This window comes from Falco rusticolus, chromosome 8 (genome assembly GCF_015220075.1).
Source record: "Falco rusticolus isolate bFalRus1 chromosome 8, bFalRus1.pri, whole genome shotgun sequence".
Taxonomy (NCBI): domain Eukaryota; kingdom Metazoa; phylum Chordata; class Aves; order Falconiformes; family Falconidae; genus Falco; species Falco rusticolus.
This window is the reverse complement of record NC_051194.1, coordinates 61,708,834-61,729,332: the sequence shown is the minus strand read 5'-3', so window position 1 is coordinate 61,729,332 and position 20,499 is coordinate 61,708,834. Positions and strand designations below refer to the sequence as shown.

General features: G+C 45.8%; 1 protein-coding gene and 1 long non-coding RNA gene across 3 annotated transcripts in view; one reads left to right on the top strand and one right to left on the bottom strand.

Moving 5' to 3' along the window:
* Positions 1-4,407: 4,407 nt before the first annotated feature.
* The window catches only part of LOC119152564, a 29,653-nt gene continuing 13,561 nt past the window's right edge, over positions 4,408-20,499 (bottom strand). The window contains exons 5-9 of one of the 2 annotated variants that reach the window (XR_005105808.1): positions 11,163-11,219; positions 9,486-9,643; positions 9,048-9,189; positions 5,241-5,353; positions 4,408-5,119 (exon numbers count right to left, since the gene is read on the bottom strand). This is a non-coding gene — a long non-coding RNA (uncharacterized LOC119152564). Of the gene's footprint in view, positions 5,354-9,047; positions 9,190-9,485; positions 9,644-11,162; positions 11,220-20,499 lie in introns of both variants that reach the window. The other variant, XR_005105807.1, reaches the window with a different exon arrangement.
* Positions 6,472-16,917, top strand: CAVIN2 (caveolae associated protein 2). The gene is made up of 2 exons (XM_037398028.1): positions 6,472-6,919; positions 14,302-16,917. The coding sequence occupies exons 1-2, from the start codon at positions 6,527-6,529 to the stop codon at positions 15,094-15,096; spliced, it is 1,188 nt and encodes a 395-aa protein (XP_037253925.1). The 5' UTR covers positions 6,472-6,526; the 3' UTR covers positions 15,097-16,917.

Sequence of the window (20,499 nt, the reverse complement as noted above, 5' to 3'; positions counted from 1 at the left end):
TAAGGAAACTATTCTTTCCCCTTTCACAAAACTTAAATTGCTTTTCAAAGAAAAAAAAAAAGAAAAAAAGAAAAAAAAAGTGGTTTATTATTTTGCTCCTCAAATATCTGAGGAAATACACAGAAAATGCCTGGCACATATGGTATTTTTATGTGGCTTATTTTTTTAACTTGTCTACAAGTCTGCACAGAATCATTACTATTTGGCACGCAGCAAAAGGAGGTCTCCTGTGCATAACATGATTTAGCCTGGCCGATAAAGTGGAAGTGGATTTCTACATTGCATATTAAGTTCTACCGGATACCATTTGCACAAGAGAGTAAAATTGCAGTTTCATGTTCTTCTATGATGATACATTTCCCGTCAGGCAGCCTCATCTCTCTCTTCCTCCAAATATTAAAATTTCTCCCAGCAGCGACTCCACATTTCCCCCCCTCACTCCCATCTTGCCTCGCCGAAGGCCGTTACTCTTGTTTGCAGGGAGTTGCCAGCCAGAAGCCGGGCCCTGGGGTCCCCTCCCGGGGGAGCGGGGTGGGTGGCCGTGGGGACAAGCAGAGCCCTGGCAGGGGGGGTGCAGCACCCCAGGGCCGCTGCAGCAGGAGCATGGAGCTTCACCAGACAGGGCCTCTCTCCACCTCTCCGAGGCTCACGCTGCCGGGGCACCGGGGACACTCCTGCTGCATCCTCCCACTCCAGCTGCCTTTTCCCCAACCTCCCCCACTGCCGGCAGAAGTCCCAGGCTGCCCAGATCCCAATCCACCTTGCACACAGGTGGTGGGGTTCCACTTGCTCACCTTGCACTAAGTATTCTGCATACCTGCCACGCGGCGTGCGGCCTCCCACGTTGTGTCCGGTGCCCCGGGAGCTGCCAAGCAGTGAGGGTCCTGCTCCCCAGCGCACAGCCCACCACGGCATGGCACAGTGGAGATCGTGACACCTTCCCAAAACACAACGGCTACAGCTGGCGGGGCTGGGCGCGCTCTGCGCTGGGTAACGAGTTGGCGGGATGGCCGAGTGGTGGGGAATGGAGTTACCTCTGCTGGTGCCAGGCACTCATGGTGTCCCCCAGGGCTCCGTGCTGGGGCCGGTTCTGCTTGATATCTTTACGGGCAGGATGGACGAGGGGATGGCAGGCCCCTCAGTCTGGGGCTGGCACCCAGCCAGGGGCTCTACAGGGGCAGGGGGCAGGCCGGGCCCAGGGCCCGAGGCCACCGTGTGAGGGTCCCCAGGGCTCAGCGCCGGGCCCTGCCCGCGGGTCACCCCAGCCCCAGGCAGCGCCGCAGGCCGGGGCACAGCGGCTGGGCAGGGCCGGGGGGAAAGGGCCCGGGGGGGCGGCTGGGGCCGGCTGGGCACCAGCCCCCGGCCTGCCCGGGTGGCCGAGGCGGCCGGCAGCGCCCTGGCTGGTGTCCGGAGCGGCGTGGCCGGCAGGGCCGGGGCAGGGAGCGTGCCCTGCGCTGGGCACCGGCGCGGCCGCCCCTCGGGCCCCGGGGCAGCTTCGGGCCCCTCACGTCAGGCGGGACGCGGAGGGGCTGGAGCGTGTCCGGAGCTGGGCTGGGGGCTGGGGAAGGGGCTGGGGCACAAGGCTGATGGGGGGGCTGGGGGCACTGGGGGCTGTGGGCAGGGGGGGTCGGTCCCTTCTCCCAGGGAACAAGCGACAGGACAAGGGGCCACGGGCCCAAACTGCAGCACAAGAAAATCCATCTGAACGTGAGGCAGAACTTCTTTCCCTGGAGGGTGGCAGAGCCCTGGCACAGCTGCCCGGAGAGGCTGTGGGGTCTCCTTCCCTGCAGACATTCACATCCCGCCTGGACGTGACTCTGTGCGACCTGCTCTGGGTGACGCTGCTTTGGCAGGGGAGGGACCAGAGGTACCTTTGACCCCGACCAGTCTGACATTCTGTGATCTGTGCCACTAGAAAGACCAGCCTGTGGCCAAGGTGGGAAATGGCTTCTGCTGGGACAAATCCCATCAGCACTCTGAGCCTCACTGCCCAGGATCACAAAACCCACTCCATCACCGTGCACGTTGAACCAACCAGCCAGTCTGGCCTCTTCTTCCCCAGAAGCTTTTGGTCGGCTTCAAACAACCCTGGATGAAAGGCAGAGGCTCCAGTGGCATGACAAATGTCACTGCAATAGAAGGAGCAGACTGATGGGAGGGAAATGTTACGGTGACCCACGAGCAGCCCTCAGAGAAACCCTCTGGCAAGAGGTAACCAGGTTTCATGTCCTCAACCACTCGCTGGGTGCAGACGCTGCTGGTCCTGGTGCTAGTCGATGCAGCATCACTTCTTCCCATCCCATGTGTATTCGTGAGGCGCCCACTCTCCCTTGCTGGGCTCCCCTCCCATGGCTGCCACAGCTCCTCTCATTAACCAGCCCTTCACCCACCTGCCTTCACCGAGCTAGATTGCTTCACGCCACACCTTTAAAGTCAGTGGGAGCTTGGACTGAAATTCAATAAGCTGAGGACGACCTGTACGGTCCCTGCCGTTCTTCCTTTCCCTATTAATTCCTCTCTCCTTCTTTTCCCATCATATTGTTTTACCAATTACTCCATGCCTAATAAATTACCACTAATGCTGCAGCATCAAACATTTATTATCCTGAGCACCACGTGACTAATGAGTGAGTTAACCTCCAATTTCTGTCCGTGTAATTCACGCACATTGATTTTACATGAAAAGAACTCTTGACTTACATTGGATGACCCTGATAAATTTAATCTCTTTAATGCTGCTTCTTTCTAAATAAATGTAAAATGTTTTCCTCTACAAAGTTTCTCACCAGTAAAACTTGCATTGCAACTTGGCAAAAAACCTCCTCTATTACTCTGCCAAATAAATCAATAAAACTAAAAGAAAAACCTAAACCTGCATAAAAAGCCTCCGATTCCTCCAAGCGCTGGCAGCTCAGCCAGCCTGACAGCGCAGTTACAAACGTGACAGGTAATCAGAGCTGACAGCTGGTGTCAAAACCCGCAGCTGGAATTTAGCGGCAGGCTGGGATAGGTACGAGTTTGGGGCTCTCTTATTCTTATTCTTATCACCCCTCCTTTCCCCCATGGCATCACCTCAGGGCCTGTGACCGGAGTGGCAAGGCTGGGCAGGGAGCACAGGGGCAACACGGCACCTCCCAAGCCAGGGGACCCCGAGAATCCTCTCGCGTGGGTGGCAATGGGCCTTGCAGCTACATCAGCGCCGCCGCCCCTGGCTTTGCTTTACTCTGTCAGAGGGCTAACAGGGAAACCATGCTTCGGATTCTGTGCTGGCTACCATGGGGTGCTGCAGCTTTTCCCTAGGATGCACACAAGGCTGGGAGTTTTACACAGTCAAAACCTTGCAGAACCTTTGCAGAAGGCTCACGACAGGAGTTAGGGGAGTGTTTATTTAGATTACAAAGACGGCACACCTATCTTCTCTGTCACCCATATGTACCACGTACAGTGGAACATTGACACAGAAAGGCTCTGGCAGACAGGCTGCAAAGTGCAAACCAGCAAGGGGCTGGAAAGCCAGCTTGTCTAGCAGCCGGGACTACAGCCAGGCCATAGAAAACCAAAGAAAAATTAATTTTGAAAAGAAAAAAAAAAAAGGTGGGGGGAGAAATTTTACTACAGGAAAGGTACGTAGCTGAGTATGGCCAGGGTTGCTCCTTCCATGGGGAAAGAGAGAGAGAGGAAGAAGGACTGGAGTAGAAACAGAGACAGGGAGGAGAGCTGGGCTTGCAGCTCCTCTGGCTTTGCAAGGGAGAAGGCTGCTGGGAGAGCAAAAGCCTTGAGCAGTGTTGCTGGGAGCAGTGGCCTCCCTCCCTCCCTCCCCTCCACCACCTGCATCTCACACCTCTGCTGCAGGAGAGGCTGGCAGCAGCCTGGGCCACCTCTGCTAGAAACTGCCACCACTTTAGACTCCTGCCCTTCTCCCACGGTGCGCGAGACCCCACCAGAGCAAGGTGAGCAAAAATGCCTCCTCCTCACCCAGGCTCTTGAGGTCCCGGCCAAAAAGAAGGGAGAAAGCAAGGAAGTGAGCGAGGCAGGAGCAGGGCCGACAGCAGCCATCCTTCGGAAACACACATGGCTCAGGAAGGGCGGATCAGGTAGTGTGCTGAGGAGCACCAGTGGAAGGAAACAGAAGGGATTTGTTTAGGTTGTTCCTTTAAAATATGTCCACTCCCCTCTGAGCCTGCATATTTCACAGTCTCAGCATACTTTCCTTGTTGACAACTCTGGCAGACTCGGTAATTGTTTTTTTCCTAAGTGAACTCACTCACCAAAGCATTTTTCAGGCTCCCACAACTTAAGGAATAGAAGCTGCAGCCTGAAAAAAAGCAAGGAACAAAACCAGTCACACCGCAGAACGTTCAGGGGCTCAAACATGCAGTGCTTGAAATGGCTAATTCATGTGCGTTATTCTGAAGTCATTAGTTTCTATTCCTTTTCATGGTAAAATAATTAAACTACTTTGTTTTCTGCGTACAAAAAAAAAAAAGGGAGGGGGGGGGCGGGAATGAGGATCACAGCCATTTAGACTCCAAGTAGGTGTTTTTAATCTACAGGATGCAGGAAAATTGTGGAAGAATTCTATACACCCAAGTATTCAACAGTAACGCATTTCCACTACCCGAGTATTAGAATTTTATATGCCCAGGTATTAGAAACATCCGCGTTGCGGCGAGAAGTCCTGTTACCAGACAAACATCAAGAACAGAAGATAAAAAGAAATCTACTGTGCTGGAGAATGTCAGTATATGGATGAGCAACCCAAGTCTGTGCAACTTTGTAATATTTTCCCTGACGATAACAGCTTTGGCTCAGACCTGGGAACAGTTATGTATTATTCTAAATAAACAGCTTGGTATTTCTCCATGCCAAGCAGCTCCGTTTGGTGCTTCGCAAAAGCTTGAAAACACTGTCCCGCTGCCACCACCCCCAGTGCATTGCTATTCCCCCAAAACAGCCCTTCTAGCCCTACGATTTTTTATCAAAAAAAAATGTCCCGGAGAATCCAGTCTGGGCAACCAGAGCGCCCAGTTAATTGCCACATCACGGGCAGTGAATCGCATCTCCTGGTGCTCCCTCCATCCATCCAGCGGCCCAGGCAGCATCGGCCTCAGCCTTCTTCCTTTGAAATAATAAGATAAGAATGAGAAGAATGGAATGGAATAATCATCGTCTAAAATATTATTAAAAATAACAATAATAAAAATAATGATGAGGGGAAGAGGGAGAGTTTAAATACTTACCTTTAAAGACCAGTCTGATGTTGCATGGGGCACTTGCTCGGTGGAAGGACTGCTGGGAGATTTGATTCACCATGTGTGAATGTATTTACATATGCTAATTATGATGGTAATTCCTGCACATAATTATCAAGATATTAATAATATATAAGCACAACTATACCAATATTATATTTTTATATTTGCTATGTTGTGTTAATATTAATATATGATTTTAATGATGATAATAAAATTTATTCTAGCAATAACTTAATTTTCTAAAATGTTTTGTTATTATATTTGCTATGGCATATTAACGTTATTATATGATTTTAATAATAATCATTGTATTGATTCTAGTAATAATTGTTCATTATTATTATATTTACTATGGCATATTAACAAAGTACGCTTTTAATACAAATTATATTTATTCTATTAATAATTTAATTTTTATATATTTTTATTATATTTGCCATGACATATTATTATATTAATAATTATGATGATTCTAGTAATAATTACATTTTTAAATTTTTGTTATATTTGTTATGGCATATTACTATTAATATACCTATATTATTTTAATAATTATGTTGATTCTAGTAACAATTGAATTTCTAAAATCTTCGTTATTCTTATATTTGCTATATCATATTAATATTAATATATCATTTTAATAATAACTACATTGGTTCTAGTAATATCTTTTAAGAACTTACTATATTTGCTATAGCACATTAGTATTAAGATATTTTTAAATAACAATCATATTGATACTCGTAATAACTTTTTATTATTATATTTAATAATATAGTGTTAATACTAATAAACGATTATTATATATATAAAAATTAACGTTAGAAAATTTTGTTATTATTAGATTTGCTGCGGCACGTGGATATTAATATATCATTGAAATGATTATTATAGCAGCAGCATCTTAATTGGTAAACAATTTTTTTGTTATCAGCCAAACTCCCGACTGGAGCCGCCCCCCCCGCCGTGCCCTGCCCATCCCCCCCCGCCGCCATTCGGCGGTATCTCCTGCCATCTACTGATGCTGCCGCGGCTGCTGCCTCTCGCCACGCGTGGGGCGCGGGTCCCCCCCTCTCGCCCCACACGGGGGGGCTACGGGATGGGGGGAGCCACCGGGAGCCCGGCCCCGGTCCCGGCCCGCCCCGGGCGGCCTGGCCGCCCGGGGCGGGCCGGGACCGGGGCCGGGCTCTGCCCGAAACCTCCCCGGGGGAGGGCGAAGGCGCAGCCCTTAAGAGCGGCGGCGGCATCCAGCGCCCCATCCCTGCGCGGCCATGGGGGAGGCGGTGGGAGGCAGCGCGGTACCCCCGCTGCCGCCGTCGGAGGCGGTGGGGGGGCAGGTGAATGCCCTGACCGTCCTGGCCTTACTGGAGAAACTGGTCTCGATGTTGGAAGCGGTGGAAGGGCAACAACGGCAGATGGAACAGAGGCAGCGGGGTTTGGAAGGGGCTGTGCGGGGTATTCAGGGAGACCTAGGGAAATTGTGCCGCAGTCACGGGGCGACCGGGGAAGCGGTGGAGAAGCTGCTGGAGAAGTCGCGGAAGGTGTGTGCCCATACCCGTGCCGTGCGGGAGCGGCTGGAGAGGCAATGCGACCAGGTGCGACGCCTGGAGCAGCATCACGCCCAGCTGCTCCGGCGGGACCGCTTCAAGGTGCTCATCTTCCAGGTGAGAGGCTCTGCGGCCACCCCTGCGCCCCGCATCCCTGCATCCCGGCCCCGCGAGCTCACTCCTGAACTGGAGGGAAGAGCCCTTTTCTGCTCACTCCTAGCAAACTTGGGGAAAGAGCTGTCTTTGTGCGAACTTGGCAAACTTGGGAGAAAAACCTTCTTTTCATCTTGAAAAACTTGGGGAAGGAGCAGTCTTTTGCTAACTCCTAGCACACCTGGGGGGAAAGCCCTCTTCAATTCTTAGCAAATTCAGGAGAAACGCCCGCTTTTACTCTTCGGAAACTTGCAGGGGAAATCCTGTTTTGCTAACTCCTAGCAAACCTGAGGAAAGTTAAGCAGTCTTGTTTGCCAGCTCTCTCGGCAAACAAACGTGGGGGGAAAGTTCTTTATCTTTTTGTGAGCTCCTAGCAAACAAGGGTCAAGAGCCTTTTGTTTTTGCTAACTTTTAGCAGAGTTTGGGAAAAAGCCCCCTTTAACTCATGGCAAACTTGGAGAAAGAGCTGTTGTTTACTGTTAGTGAATCTGAGGAAGGAGCCCTTGTTTTGCTCTTAACAAACCTGGGAAAAGTGCTGCCTTTTCTTCTCGGCAAACTTGGGAAAGAGCCGTCTTTTCCTCATTCTCAGCATACACGGGGAGAAGAGCTGTTCTTTTGTGGATGTTTTTTGGTTTGTGGTGTTTTGTTTTGGCTTTTTAAGCAAACTTGAAGAAAGGGCCCTTTTTTTTTTTTTTTTTTTTTAAGCAAACTCAGAAAACTTGAGAAAAGAGCCCATTTTGCTAAATCATAGCAGTGCCCCTAGAAACTGCCATCCCATCTGCCCTCAGAAGCAGGAGAGAGACAGCACTGCAGCTCCCTGTCCGCTCAGGCTCACTCCGCCCCGCTTTGCTCCTCAGGCTCTTCTGGCCCATTCAGGGATGAGCTAAAAATGCAGCTAAAAACTCCACTTCCTGGGAGTCCATCCAGTGATACCAGCAGTTTGCATATTTTCCCCTTTTTAAGCAATGGGCTGGATAGAACACTGCATGAGCTTTAACTAAACACAGGACATGACTTTCACATCTTTAAAATTAAAAAAAGCAAACAGACCTCCACAACACCCTGGGGGAAGGAAGGAGGGAGAGCAAACATGAGGCTGGAGTAAGCCACAGCTCAGGCACATCACCAGCTCCTCATGCTAAGCTTGTTGGCCGAGTCACTAATTCTGCTCCTTGGGTTGCTGGGTGTTTTCTTTCAATTTAAACAAAGCCAAAACAACAGAGCAGTATTAGATTTTAAAAGCTGGCAGGCCTGGGTAGTACACAGGCACTTCCCCCAGAAAGGAAGCTCCCACCTCCCTGCTTATTGTTCTCCCAAATTACAGTCCAGGCTTGTCAAGCCAGAAGAGGAGGAGCTGCAGCCTGTACGAGCACAGTGGTTTCCACCACAGAAGGAATGTGGAAATTATTCCAGGGACTGGGTAAATTAGAAGACACATGTTCTCTGCAGTTCTGCAAGTAATTTAAGATCCATTACTGCAAGTCAAAAGACTGCCATCTCCCAGGCCCCATTAGCTAATGACTGGCTCCCCCCTCCAGGTTCAGACCTAGACCCTGAAGGTTTCCCATAGGGAGGGCACACCAGCGTGGCCTGGGGGAGGTAATCTTGTGGCGTTTCTGATACCTCCAAGCACGAGAATTAAGGCCTTGCCATTGCAACTACAGCATCTTCCTCTACAGAACTCAAATTTTAGCATTTTAACATGACATAATGCGGAAAGAAAAGACTAAAACACGTGTGTGTGTGTGTGTGTGTGCGTGCAGGGCACTCCGTGTTACCTTCCTTGGCTAGGGATCTCCATTGCTGCTGGCCCGCAGCAGTGATTTGCAGGGACCAGGTGAAAGTAATGGTAAAACTCACCAAGAAGGTTTGAAGGGTGAAGCAGTATCCCAACAGGGGAGAGCTAGCTTTGCTTGTTTCCTGACACTACGTAGCATCTCTGCAAAGCTAAGGCCTCTCTAAACCTCCAAGTCTTTCCTTAATACCAGATCCTAAAGTGCATAAACCCAAAGCAAACGACACAGGTCTGTGTCCCAGAACGATGGCTAAATAACATCCACTGCTTCTCCGCCACCCACCACTGGGCTGGTACCTTTGAACAGCAGGTCTGTTCTTCATTGCTTTTACAAGGATTTAGTTGACTCAGTTCCCACCTCTCACTGGAAAATATGTTGCCGTGGCAGGGGGAGATGAACATAACCGATCCCAAGCCGATGCAGATCAGGAGCACAAGCCTTTGAAAAGAAATACTGCAGTTAAATTCAGTAAAAATATTCATCTGTCCGCCGGGAGTTGCTCCTGGCACTGGTCTGCTGCTAACAGGCAGTGTGGCTGTTTGGAAAACCAGGACAGCCAGCAGCGCTTCCCGGGGCGTAGGAGGGTGGCCGGGTGGGCAGCACCCAGGGCTTTCTCCCGCAGAGCCTGGGAGGAGCTGGGATTTTCCACCGAGGAAGCAGCCGCACCCAGAGGGATAGTGGGTGCTTACTGGGCTGTGCCCAGTGCCTGCTGCTGGCCTGGGCAGGCGCCTTACCTGCGTGCCCACCTCCTTGAAATCGCCCCGTGGGGTCTCCTTACAAGCTGGAGGTGGGATGACCTGGTAGTCAGCAGGGCCACCACCTTGCTGGCATAATTGCACAGAAGGAAAAGCAGAAAGGCTGGCTGCGTTTCTGTCCTGCCCCAAGCAGGAATCTATGGAAAAACAATTGCAGGAAGGAGAAGTTATACTGACGTCAGATTTCTGTAAAAACAAAAGGGAAAACTGGATGTCTGAGGCTCCTCTTCAGCTGGGGTATTCTTTTTTTTCCACTGAAAAAAAAAAAAAAAAAATCCCAAACTTCACACAGCATGTTTCTTGTTAAGACCTGCTTTTCCAGCTTAGGAAGACAGCTCGGCATGAAAATAAAAATACATGTTTGCGAGTTGGTTCTGCGTTCACTATATACTTCAAACTCCCTGATACTTGGTGGGAGCACTGAGCATAGCCAAAACACATGACTGAGCTTCAGCTCTGCATTTTTTGAAACCGTGCTGCTGCCCACCAGCATCAGCTTTCCCTCAGCGTACACGCTGAGAATGAACTACGTTTAGAAAAGTTCATCTATTTACATATTTTCCATTAAAATGCTCTTAGTTTTCTCTCCCTAGACTGTCTGCATATATTTCTTTAATTGGTGACATATTTTCAGGGAGCTCCATTCCAAGCATTTGAGGATGCAAAAGTTATTACAAATGCCACAAGTGACACAGCAATTCAGCAGAACACTAAAGTGACTGTTTTAAAAATCCTTGTTAAGCTTTGGCATTGTTCCCCTCTGTTTTGTTCTCATCACATGATCAGCTTTTTGGTTCTGGTTTGGTGGGGGTTTTGTTTGCTTTTTTAGCTGCAAAAGCAAGATGCAAGATAAAAAAAGGCTCATGTTTAATTTTTTTTTTTAATTAAATGTCATGTTTATTAGTGAATAGGAGAGATAAGTCAAAATTACAGCTTGGGGTCAAGTACACTGAATTCAAGTCCCTTCCAGATGCTGCTCTTGGTTTTCATGCTGAAACGAAGCAAGAGGAGGGCACAGGAAATTTGCCATTTGATTGTACCTTGTTGTTTGGGTCGCTCCAATCATCTTTTGAAAAACTCAAAAATGAACAAGTGAGGGAAACAGAAGAATTACAGGCCATTAATGCTATTATCTAACTACTAAATTTCCCAGTGGAGCTTTGCAGGGAGAATACTCTTATATCGACTAATGACAAAAATTCCTCTCGAGGCTCCTAGGACTTGACCCAGCTGTGGTTTGGGCGGCTGGGGGATGGTGCAGCCAATGCCTCAGCCTACACAGGACCAGGACGTGCAGATGGGCAGCTAGCAACCTCCTCCTCCCCACCCTCCTCCCTCCCTGCGGCAGCATCCCGGGCTGCAGAGCATGCGTTTGTCCAAAGGAAAATAGGTGGAGCTATAGCTGTTTTTAGAAGGATTTGTCATCTTTCAATAAATTTTGTGCTGCAAAACAAGTTTTAGACTAGTAATCATTTAGGCATATAACAGCATCTACAAAGTAGAGAGGAGCCTGGACTGCTGTCAGCATGGGAAAATGCCATCTCCCCTTCTTGAAGGCCATGGCCTCGTACATCCAATTAACAGAACCCAAACCAAAGCACAATGATTTCTCTTTTGTAGCATCAGAGATCCAGCACTTCTGAGTAAGTTAGTTACCCGTTCACTCCAGCTGTCCAGTTTTGTAGTACACCATTAAGGATCTTATCTTCCTTTCTGGTAAAAGAGATGAGATTATGACCTATAGGAAGTTCCCGAGAACGGCTGATCAAGGCCACAGGGAAGGCACTGATTTTAACTTTGCAAGTATTGTATTAGCAAGAGTTGTTTTACACAGGGAACTTGCGCTATTCTATTCATCTCCTATGTGGAAAACTAAAATTCAGAGGAGCTAACTACCTGCAGTCAAGCTCATCTGAGAAAATACAAAGCGCTGTTGTTGAACTCGGATGTGAAAAATAAAAAGATGTCTTGCTTTCTCAGAATTTTAGATTACATCAAGAAGAAAAGATCAAAGTTCTACTTTTTTTGGCATGGAAAATAGGTGTGCAGTTTGTAACAGTTGGCATTTCTCAGTGTATTGTTCTAGTCTTCCTAAATGAAGTACCAGGCTGCTTGAAAAATGTATCAAAACAAAATATAGCTGTCATATAAACTTGTTAGACCAAAAAGTTACCAATAGCCCACTTACAACATGTTATCAGTAGCTGTATTTGAAATAGAAACGTCTGTTCCACCACAGAGCGTTCCTGCTATACCACCACCCTATTTCCAAAGCATTTTACTTAATTTATTTTCATTTGCATTTTAATTGTTCCTGTGATACTAAGGTCTTTTAGAAAGGTGAGATAGGAAAGCAGGTCATTCCCATTTTACAAGCGGAGTAATAGATGCCCAGAGGCTGATGTTTTCCCCAGGCCACGCAGGAAGCTTAGATGGAGAGGTGATTTCTTGAATGCCAGTACTGTCCGATAGCCACCTAGGATCTGCTTTTAATTGAATCATCAGCTCATTGCGTAGTGTCTTTTTGTTTGGTTTGTTTTCTCCATAAATACGGATAGTTTGACAGTCTCCTTTCTACTCAGTCACTAACTTGATAAAAATTACAAATTAAAATCTGTGTCCACATTCCTCTAGGGCCTGCACGCAGTACTTTAGTTTAACGTGAAGACTGTAGACAGCTAAACTGACCTTGAGAAGAGCCACACAGGCCCATCTCTGGCTCAGGCTGCACCGTGATCAATCTCATATGACACTACCTTCCCAGATTCGATACTTTAAAAGTTACAACCCATCTTCACTCATTAAAATCAGAGTTTTCTATGCCATTCAGGCACTTTCACCTGACGTTCAGATGTACGCGATTACCTGGGTTTGGAAAGAACGCACAAGATACGTGATTTATGCTTTATACTGAGCTCTCACACTCTGGGGAATTATTTAAACACTGCACCCACTCATGTAATCCACATTTCATTAACTGCAGTGGAGAGAAAATATAAATATTTGTACTGCAGTTACAGCTGCCTTCACTTAAAGCTGGTGCAGGCTGTCTTTGTTTTGTTATCTTGGTCACTGTTGCCGATAGCTGCAACAACATTATAGGTGTCGGGAGAAGAGCGCTGGCTTTATTAGCTTTCATCTGTGCCAGCGTATCTGACTGAAGCCGCTGGGCCAGAAAGGTGTGTGGAAACCGTACAAGGAAAGCAGATACCAACTGCCAAAACCCCATCCCTTTTTTTGATGCTTTTCATTTTTATATCCTTGAGGTGTATTCATCAACACGCATGAATCCCAGCATACACGATTATATACTGCGTCTATATGGTACAAAATGATTCTGCTTGCCCACGTGCATATTCCTGAGTACCAGAAGCACTATGAGGTAGTCAGGACTATTTTGTTTTTAAAAACAACTATGTACAACATCCTTATACAGCCTTGACAGCAAATTTAACCCAAGCCACTGTTCTCTCCAGTGATCACAATTGCATGCTCAGTCCTGAAATAATGAGCGTGAACTTTGAAGTGCATGTGGCCTTTTTTCCCCTCAACTGTACACTCCAGCCCGCTGGGACAGATCTGAGACTATTACAGCCATTTCACTCAGCACTTACCACCTTCTGTATCTAAAGATAAGTCAGGGCGGGGGGGGCGGGGGGTGGGGGAGAAAATCCATATGACCAAGTGATGTTGCATGCACTCTGTCTGAAAGTGATAAAAAAGGTAATGAAAAGAGACTATGCAGATCTAAGGCGTAACAATCCTGAAAGAAAAAGGGAGTGTGCGAGGAGCCTCGCTTGCTTTGCATGGGCAGATGCCTGCAAAACCCACCACAGAACAGAGTGTTTATTGTGCCGCCTCTGAACTCTCGGGGTTGCAGAGCTTCTGCACTCGGCAGTCACAGAGGTCCTTCATTACAAGTTGCAGCATCTGCCTTTGTTCAGCGTGTTGTTTTCAGATACCTTCTTTCTTTCCATGCCCTTTCTTGGTTTGGTTTCTAAAAAGCAGTAATTTTCCTGTTACCTAGAAATGACTACTAGTGTTTTCTAGGTGGTATAGTGTCTGTTTGGTTTTGTGTGCCATAAACATTTGTTTTTCAAGGAGCCATCCTGTCCATATTTTTCATATTCACCAATTTACCAACCAAATTTGCCAACTTTTTCTGTAAACAGCTGTAAAATAGCACATACTCTATGCATCGTGGACTGCATGGCTTCTCAGTATCAGCAATCCATTTTTAACAGCAACATACTTTTTTCTAAAAATCCAGTGAAAGCCCTAACTGAATTTTGACATCCAAGATACCTCTCAGATGCAACTAACACCTCTGCAGAGATATTTCCAGTCTTTGGCTTGAGAAACTGAAATCTTGGGCCGGGGGGTGGGGAGGGGGTGTATATGACTTCTGTAGGACTAGGCAGGGGTCTGTAGCACAACCCCTTTAGCCACCACACGATCCCTTCTCCCCAGGGATAGGTGTACAACTACACAGCTAAACTCTTATTGCAAGAGTGTCTAATTTAAATGACAAAGAACAGGATTTCCATTCTGTATACATTCCAAGTCCCTCCAAAAGAGAAATCTTACAGCTGACAGCTCATTAGTCTTAAACTTTACCAGATAATGGTTCAGTGGGCTTTGAGTGGCTTGTTACTGGTTAAATATACTGAAACAACAAGAAGTGTTCAGCATTCTTCATCTCACTGAGGGGAGGGGGGAAGCACAGGGGTTGTGCTTTGTTTATTAAATTTGTGCCGTGTGAACTATGAAACTCAAATATTGTCAATTCTTTCAGGAGGAAAATGAGATCCCTGCCAGTGTTTTTGCAAAAGAGCCTATTCCCAGCATTACAGAAGGAAAAGAGGAGCTTGTGGATGAGAACAAAACACTGGAAGAAACCTTGCACACAGTGGAGTTGTGTTCAGATGATGAAATGTTTCATGAGGAAGATGATGTGGATGACAGTGCAGAGGAGAAAACAGAGGAATCAAGAGCTGAGAAAATTAAAAGATCCAGCCTCAAGAAGGTGGACAGCCTCAAGAAAGCATTTTCCCGCCAAAACATCGAGAAGAAGATGAACAAGATCAGCACAAAGATTGTCTCACCTGAACGGAGAGAAAAGATCAAGAAATCGCTTACTGTACATCATCAGAAATCCTCTTCTTCAAAGAGTTCAGCTTTCAAAGTATCTCCCATCGCGTTCAATGTGAAGAAAGCCCGTGAAGGAGAAAGCCCCGCTGAAGCTGAGGACAGACCGACAGAAACTACAAGCAACGACCAAGCTGAAAACGAGGATGAAATGTCATTCGCCGACATGCACTCCGATATGACACCTACCACCTCCCTGGCTGAGGAGGGCAAAGCAGTAGCCGATTCTCTAGAGAAGGAAGCCAGAATGGTAGGGAATGCCAGGATGGACAACAACATTGAGCTGTCCATTGTTGAAGATGATGAAGAGTATGGGGTGCCTCTAGAAGTTTCTAGCCAGAAACTGTACGATGAAAGAAACAACCCAGTCGGCGGGCAAACGGAACAATCTGATGAAGAAACGACCCAAGCAGCTGTCCTGCAGATAGACCACACAGCGTAATCAACCCGAGCCTTCCTTCGCCTTCCCGATGCACAGTTTTACTTAGGCGAGTAACTGGTTTCTGCTACACAGCCAGTCGTAGTAATTCAGCTTCTTCCATCCTTTTCTCTGCAGTGGTAATTTATTGCATCGTGTTGGAATGCAGAGTGAACGAGGTCAATGACACAGGCTGCAACATGCTCCGTTTTAGGCCAAGTCACCAGTGTTTATGAATTTAGAGATGCTGTCAGCTGGCATAAAAGACTATCAGGAAACGAGCACGTCTACTAGGAGCAAGCTGGTCAGCTGGCTTCCTCATAGTTAGGTCAAAGGAACGCATGGAGAGTAGTCAAAACCCAGACTTTTTTGTTCTGCTTTCTTCTCTCAGTATTTCACAGCACTGTGAGTAGTTTTGTATGTAAATGTAGAAATACCAACGAGAACATTTGATTCGGGTTTCCTTGCTATGCTCCGTGAATACCAACAGCCTCAGTAACCACGCAGTCACGTATGGTCGGTTTGGGGCTTTGCTCCACGATGCTGTATGACTAAAAGAGCAGAGGAAAAGTTGGCTTCATCCATTTCAGTCAGGGAAGGATTTTTGCCAGTAGTCTCTCGCCATTCACTTAGAAGAAATGACTGTGTTTAGGTGGAAATGAAAAAATGTTTTCTAATCTACCGGAGTTATGGAAGTACGTTAGTGACAAGCATGAATGTATGATCAGTTACTGTACCTTTAACGGATGAGAAATGGAGAAGAAGAAAAAAAATAGAAACACAGAAGGAATTTGATAGGAACATGGAGATAGTCTGAAGAAAGTATGAGATGCTATGAAATGTAATTTTTAAAAAAAAGGCAAAAATAAAACCCCAAAATATTAAATCTATATTCCCAGCTTAAAGTATATATACTTAGATAACACTAATTAATTTTTAGTCTCTATAGCAATATACTATCAAACTTTGCACCTGGCACAACTTTGTATCTCAGAGTATTTTGAAAATAGCATAATTTATCTTTTTACAAGTATTTCATATATAGAGCTATATCTACACAGAATTTAGATAACTACAGGGATGTAAGGACAATTTTTTCAAAAAAAGTTAAATACTCTTTTAAGCACGTCTAAAAGGGAACAAAGTGTTACGGATTGAACTTCATAGCAGGGATGAGTTTACGTAAGGATGACTCGGCAAAGCCACAAGATTTGATTCTCTGCTAATAACTTTCATCAAAGCCACCTACCTACTCTCAAAATTACCAGTCTGTGATTTTTCAAAATTAATTGAAACTGAGAGGTTACGGGGTAGTTTGTTCACTATGAATGTTCATTCTTGTCACTTAACAAAGGTAAGGGGGAAGGGAGGAAAGGGAAGCATAATGCCCACAACAGTTACCTTACATCCTTGTTTGCTTATGCAGTGGATTATTTTTTTATATATATATAAAAATATATATAAAATTCTACTGATACTTAACATTGCACTAAAAGGTTGCTTCCTTCAACTTGTATTTAGTACCACAAATTACAGGGGAAATAAAAACTACAAAAAACAAAACTATCATTATGATATGATTAACAGGTATTACTCCACAGGGGTAATATCTGTTACCAGTAAATCACACTGGAAGTTAGTTGGTAAGAGCTTAGTGTAGGCGAGTACTATCAAGAGTTAAGCTCTTAAGTGTGTGGTATCATACAGGTGATACTGTCTGTAAGAAAAATCATGGCATAACTCGTGCAGCTATATTTTTATTTTGTATTAACTACAATGGATTTCAATCATTTTTACTTGTAACTAACTACAAAAATGACAAATAAAAGCATAACATAAAGCACACAGCCACGTCAGTCTTTGGGAGAAGCAGCCTGAGAGGCTGGCAAAGATGAAATTTAAAGGTCAAGCATTTATTACTAAAGTTCATGTCCCTATTGTACCTATACCATTTTCTTTCTCATCCTCTGCTGTTATTTAGCAACGTGAACAGCAGTGCTTTGCTTTCCAAACACTTGTCAGATCTCTAGCCCATCCAAATGTAGTCAGGCACTTTCCAAAATCTGCTAGCTCCATCTGCATTTTTTATTGGACTGCAGCACACTTCTAATACTTTAAATAGTCCTTAAAGCATATTTATATTGAAGTGTATACTCTGTTTATGCACACAGATAAACTCATGTCTTCTAGAGTGCCACATAGTCTTTAGCAGGCTTAATTTTACTGACAGTCCAAAGAATGCACGTTTAACCTTTATGTAACAGCTGTCAACTTCCCACAGCCACCCAGCGCTAACCAGGAACCCCAACATCATGTTTACATTTCCCTTTCAGATATGCCTGGTTTGTTTGTCCTGCTAAGCTTTAATGCAAACAATACCCCTGGCCACGCTTTATACAGTTTGAGAGATGCTGAAACGAATCCCATGCGCAGTGTGTTAAGAGCATTACAATGCCATCCAGTAAAACCATTGGAAATGCGGATACCGAGCATCTGTGAGAATTAATTCAAATACCCACTTCAGGATACGTTACGCACACAGCCATCAGTTGCAGGACTAGAATTAAATGTTTTCTCCATCATGATCACACATTTACAAGGATGAGCAGGCCTGTAATCCTAACATAAGGAACCATGCTTTGCAAGAGAGAAAAATGTTTGCTCAACTCATGAATGTCTGATTTGGTGCTGTCCTATAAACCAGAGGAAGAAGCAAGCTCAGGATCCTGAGATGTCACCAGGCTCTTTCTTCCCCTCTCCTCCTATTCTGGAGTCTTGACTGAAAACATTAGTCTGCAAAACTTACTGTTTTGGGGAGGAGACAGACTGAAGCACCAGCAGCACTGTATTCTTTCAAGTATCTGAAGTATGTGCCTGGATCTTGTCAGGCTGGCAGATGTCACACATACGCATGGGTATTCCATGCTTGTGCTGACAGGTTTGTCTACATAATTACTTTTTGAAAAAACTGCTTGTTTACCCTTCCTGACACAGTAACACGGGTACGGCGCCTGCCTGTGAGCTCCGCTCGTACCATTATTACTTGGAAGACCTGACCTGTTAGCTGCTGCATGGATTCAGAGTCTGACCTCCACTGAAATCAGTGGGAGCGTTGCACAAAGAAAGAGGGTGTGATGAAGTCCTTACGGTATAAATATTTAAACTAGCAGCACTCAGCAGCTGCTGATACTTCCATTTTCAATGCCAGAAATCCAGCTGACATTTCTGTCCCCTTTTAGGGGAAAGGGCAAAGAGCATCCCGTTGACCCCCACGCGCTAATCCATGAGCCAGCTCCTCCGTGAAAAGGCACAGATAGGGGCTTTCTGGACCATTTCACTGTCAAATAAGAGAGTGCAGTGAAAGCCCTCAGACGGGCCTGACTGAAACGTGTTTGACAATTAAAGAGACAGAAGAAAGGAAGAAGAAAAGGATCAGAAGGTAAAAATATACCTGTATGCCTTTTACACCGATGCAGTGAAACCCATTTGTCGTTACAGGTTGTGATGCCACACAGTTACACAGCTGAAGCCTGATAGTCACACACTTCAAAAGAAAAAACAAAACAACAAAAAAAAAAAAAGGAAAAAAAAAAGAAAAAAAAAGGGGTAAACTCAGAAGAATTAGTGAAGCAATGGCAATTTGCTAGAGGGCAAACTGCTCGCCAAGGGACCAGTCCAACCCTGAATGTCAATGGAAAGCCTTCAGCTGGCTCAGACAACTCTCTGAGCCGTACAATGTGTTTGGGCCACACGTACAACTCCTGTGACCATCAGTAAGAGCTGCACGCGTAGATACAGGACATGAGATCCGTGTATCTCCCCAATCCAATCTGCTTAGCTCATCAACAGAATAAAAAGTTTTACTGCCATCAGCATGGCAGATGCAACAGTGTGGCAGAAAGGAAAGCTATAGCCTGCTTTGCAGGGTGCATTGTGAGCAAAATTTCAAGCAAAGTTCTGACCGCAGGGTCTTCGCTATCGGTAACTGCAAACAACGGAGCAAGCGTAGCTCCAACTCCTGAAAATAAAGTCACGTATGCAGGTAGACATGTTTTACTGTGACCCACTAAGACACACATGCTCGCTCTGGGTGTCAAGAGAACGCTGGCAAGTAGTCTTCCTGCATGCAAAGAAGGTTGACCGGTGGAGCAAAGCAAGCACGCAGCTGTTTGGCCCCAGTCCTGGTTAGGGTTTTGCCTAGGCAACTAAACAACTGGCAGGAAACAACTGCCAGAGCAGCCCGGAGGGTGCTGACTCAGCACATAAGTATCCGCCGCTCTGACTCACAGCCCTTACTTTCCCAAATAAATGGAAAAAGGCTGATAGCCACTTTCCACCACTTTAAACTGCCCGTTTGCCAGGGTCTTGTTTCAGAATCTGCATTTGAACCAGCATCAACCCCAGGCTGAGCCTAAGTGCATGCATAAAGAAATTTTAATCAGCATACTTGCAGCTGTCGGTGGCGGCTGATCTTTATGCCCTCCTTTTGATCAAAATGCCTTTTTTCTCTTCCTCTCACTCCGCCAAGTCATTTGCAGGAGTCTGAAGTGCACACATTCAAATAAGGAACTCACTCTAACTGCATGTTGAGAACTGATAATCAATGTCATCTTTAATTTTTCTTACACGGTTATCCCCTTTAATGGAGTGTGCGGTGGTAACTGAGAATAAATCCGCTTTGGGTTAAGCTAGAGATTGTTATTTATTTTTCTTTCAGATCAGAGATTAATATTGCTGTATGACCGTTGGCACTAACCTCTTTTTCCATAGCAACACTAAAGAGAACATAAACTATGAGTCATAATTTCTCTCTGGAGGACTTTTTTGTAATTATGATCATTCCACAGTTCCTAAAATATGTTAGCTGATATATAGCTCTGGTATAACAGCTTTGATTTTCCTTCGTTTGAACACACAGGCAGAAAGAAGAGACTTCCATTATTTTCCCTTTCTCAGGCTGAGCTAAACACTACACAAAGTACCATACATTCATTATTCATTATAACTGTGCAGCTTCTAAAAACTCCACAGCAATCTTTTCCCTATAAAGGTGGAACAGATTTCCTCACTTTCAGTAACCTTAAATGATACTGACCTTCTGGAAGAAAACTCGTGTCCTTTCTACCATGGTTAGTAAATTGGGGTCTGACAGCTCGAATTGATCCAAACTGGAAGCCGTGTTATACTGGGTGGCAGCAAGGTTGGACACTAGCATTGCTCCTCTGCCAGTCGATAGCTTTAAACTCTCCAACACCTCCTCTCCCACGGAACACAGCTGCAATACACAGCCCAGGTTTAGTAATAAACATGGTTCTCTTTACTCCCTTCAGTACTGGCCTTGGAACAACTTGTCCATACAGCTTCTTGGAATATCTTAACAGATGATCACACCAGATCATCACAAGAGATTGTAAGACTTTTTTGTGG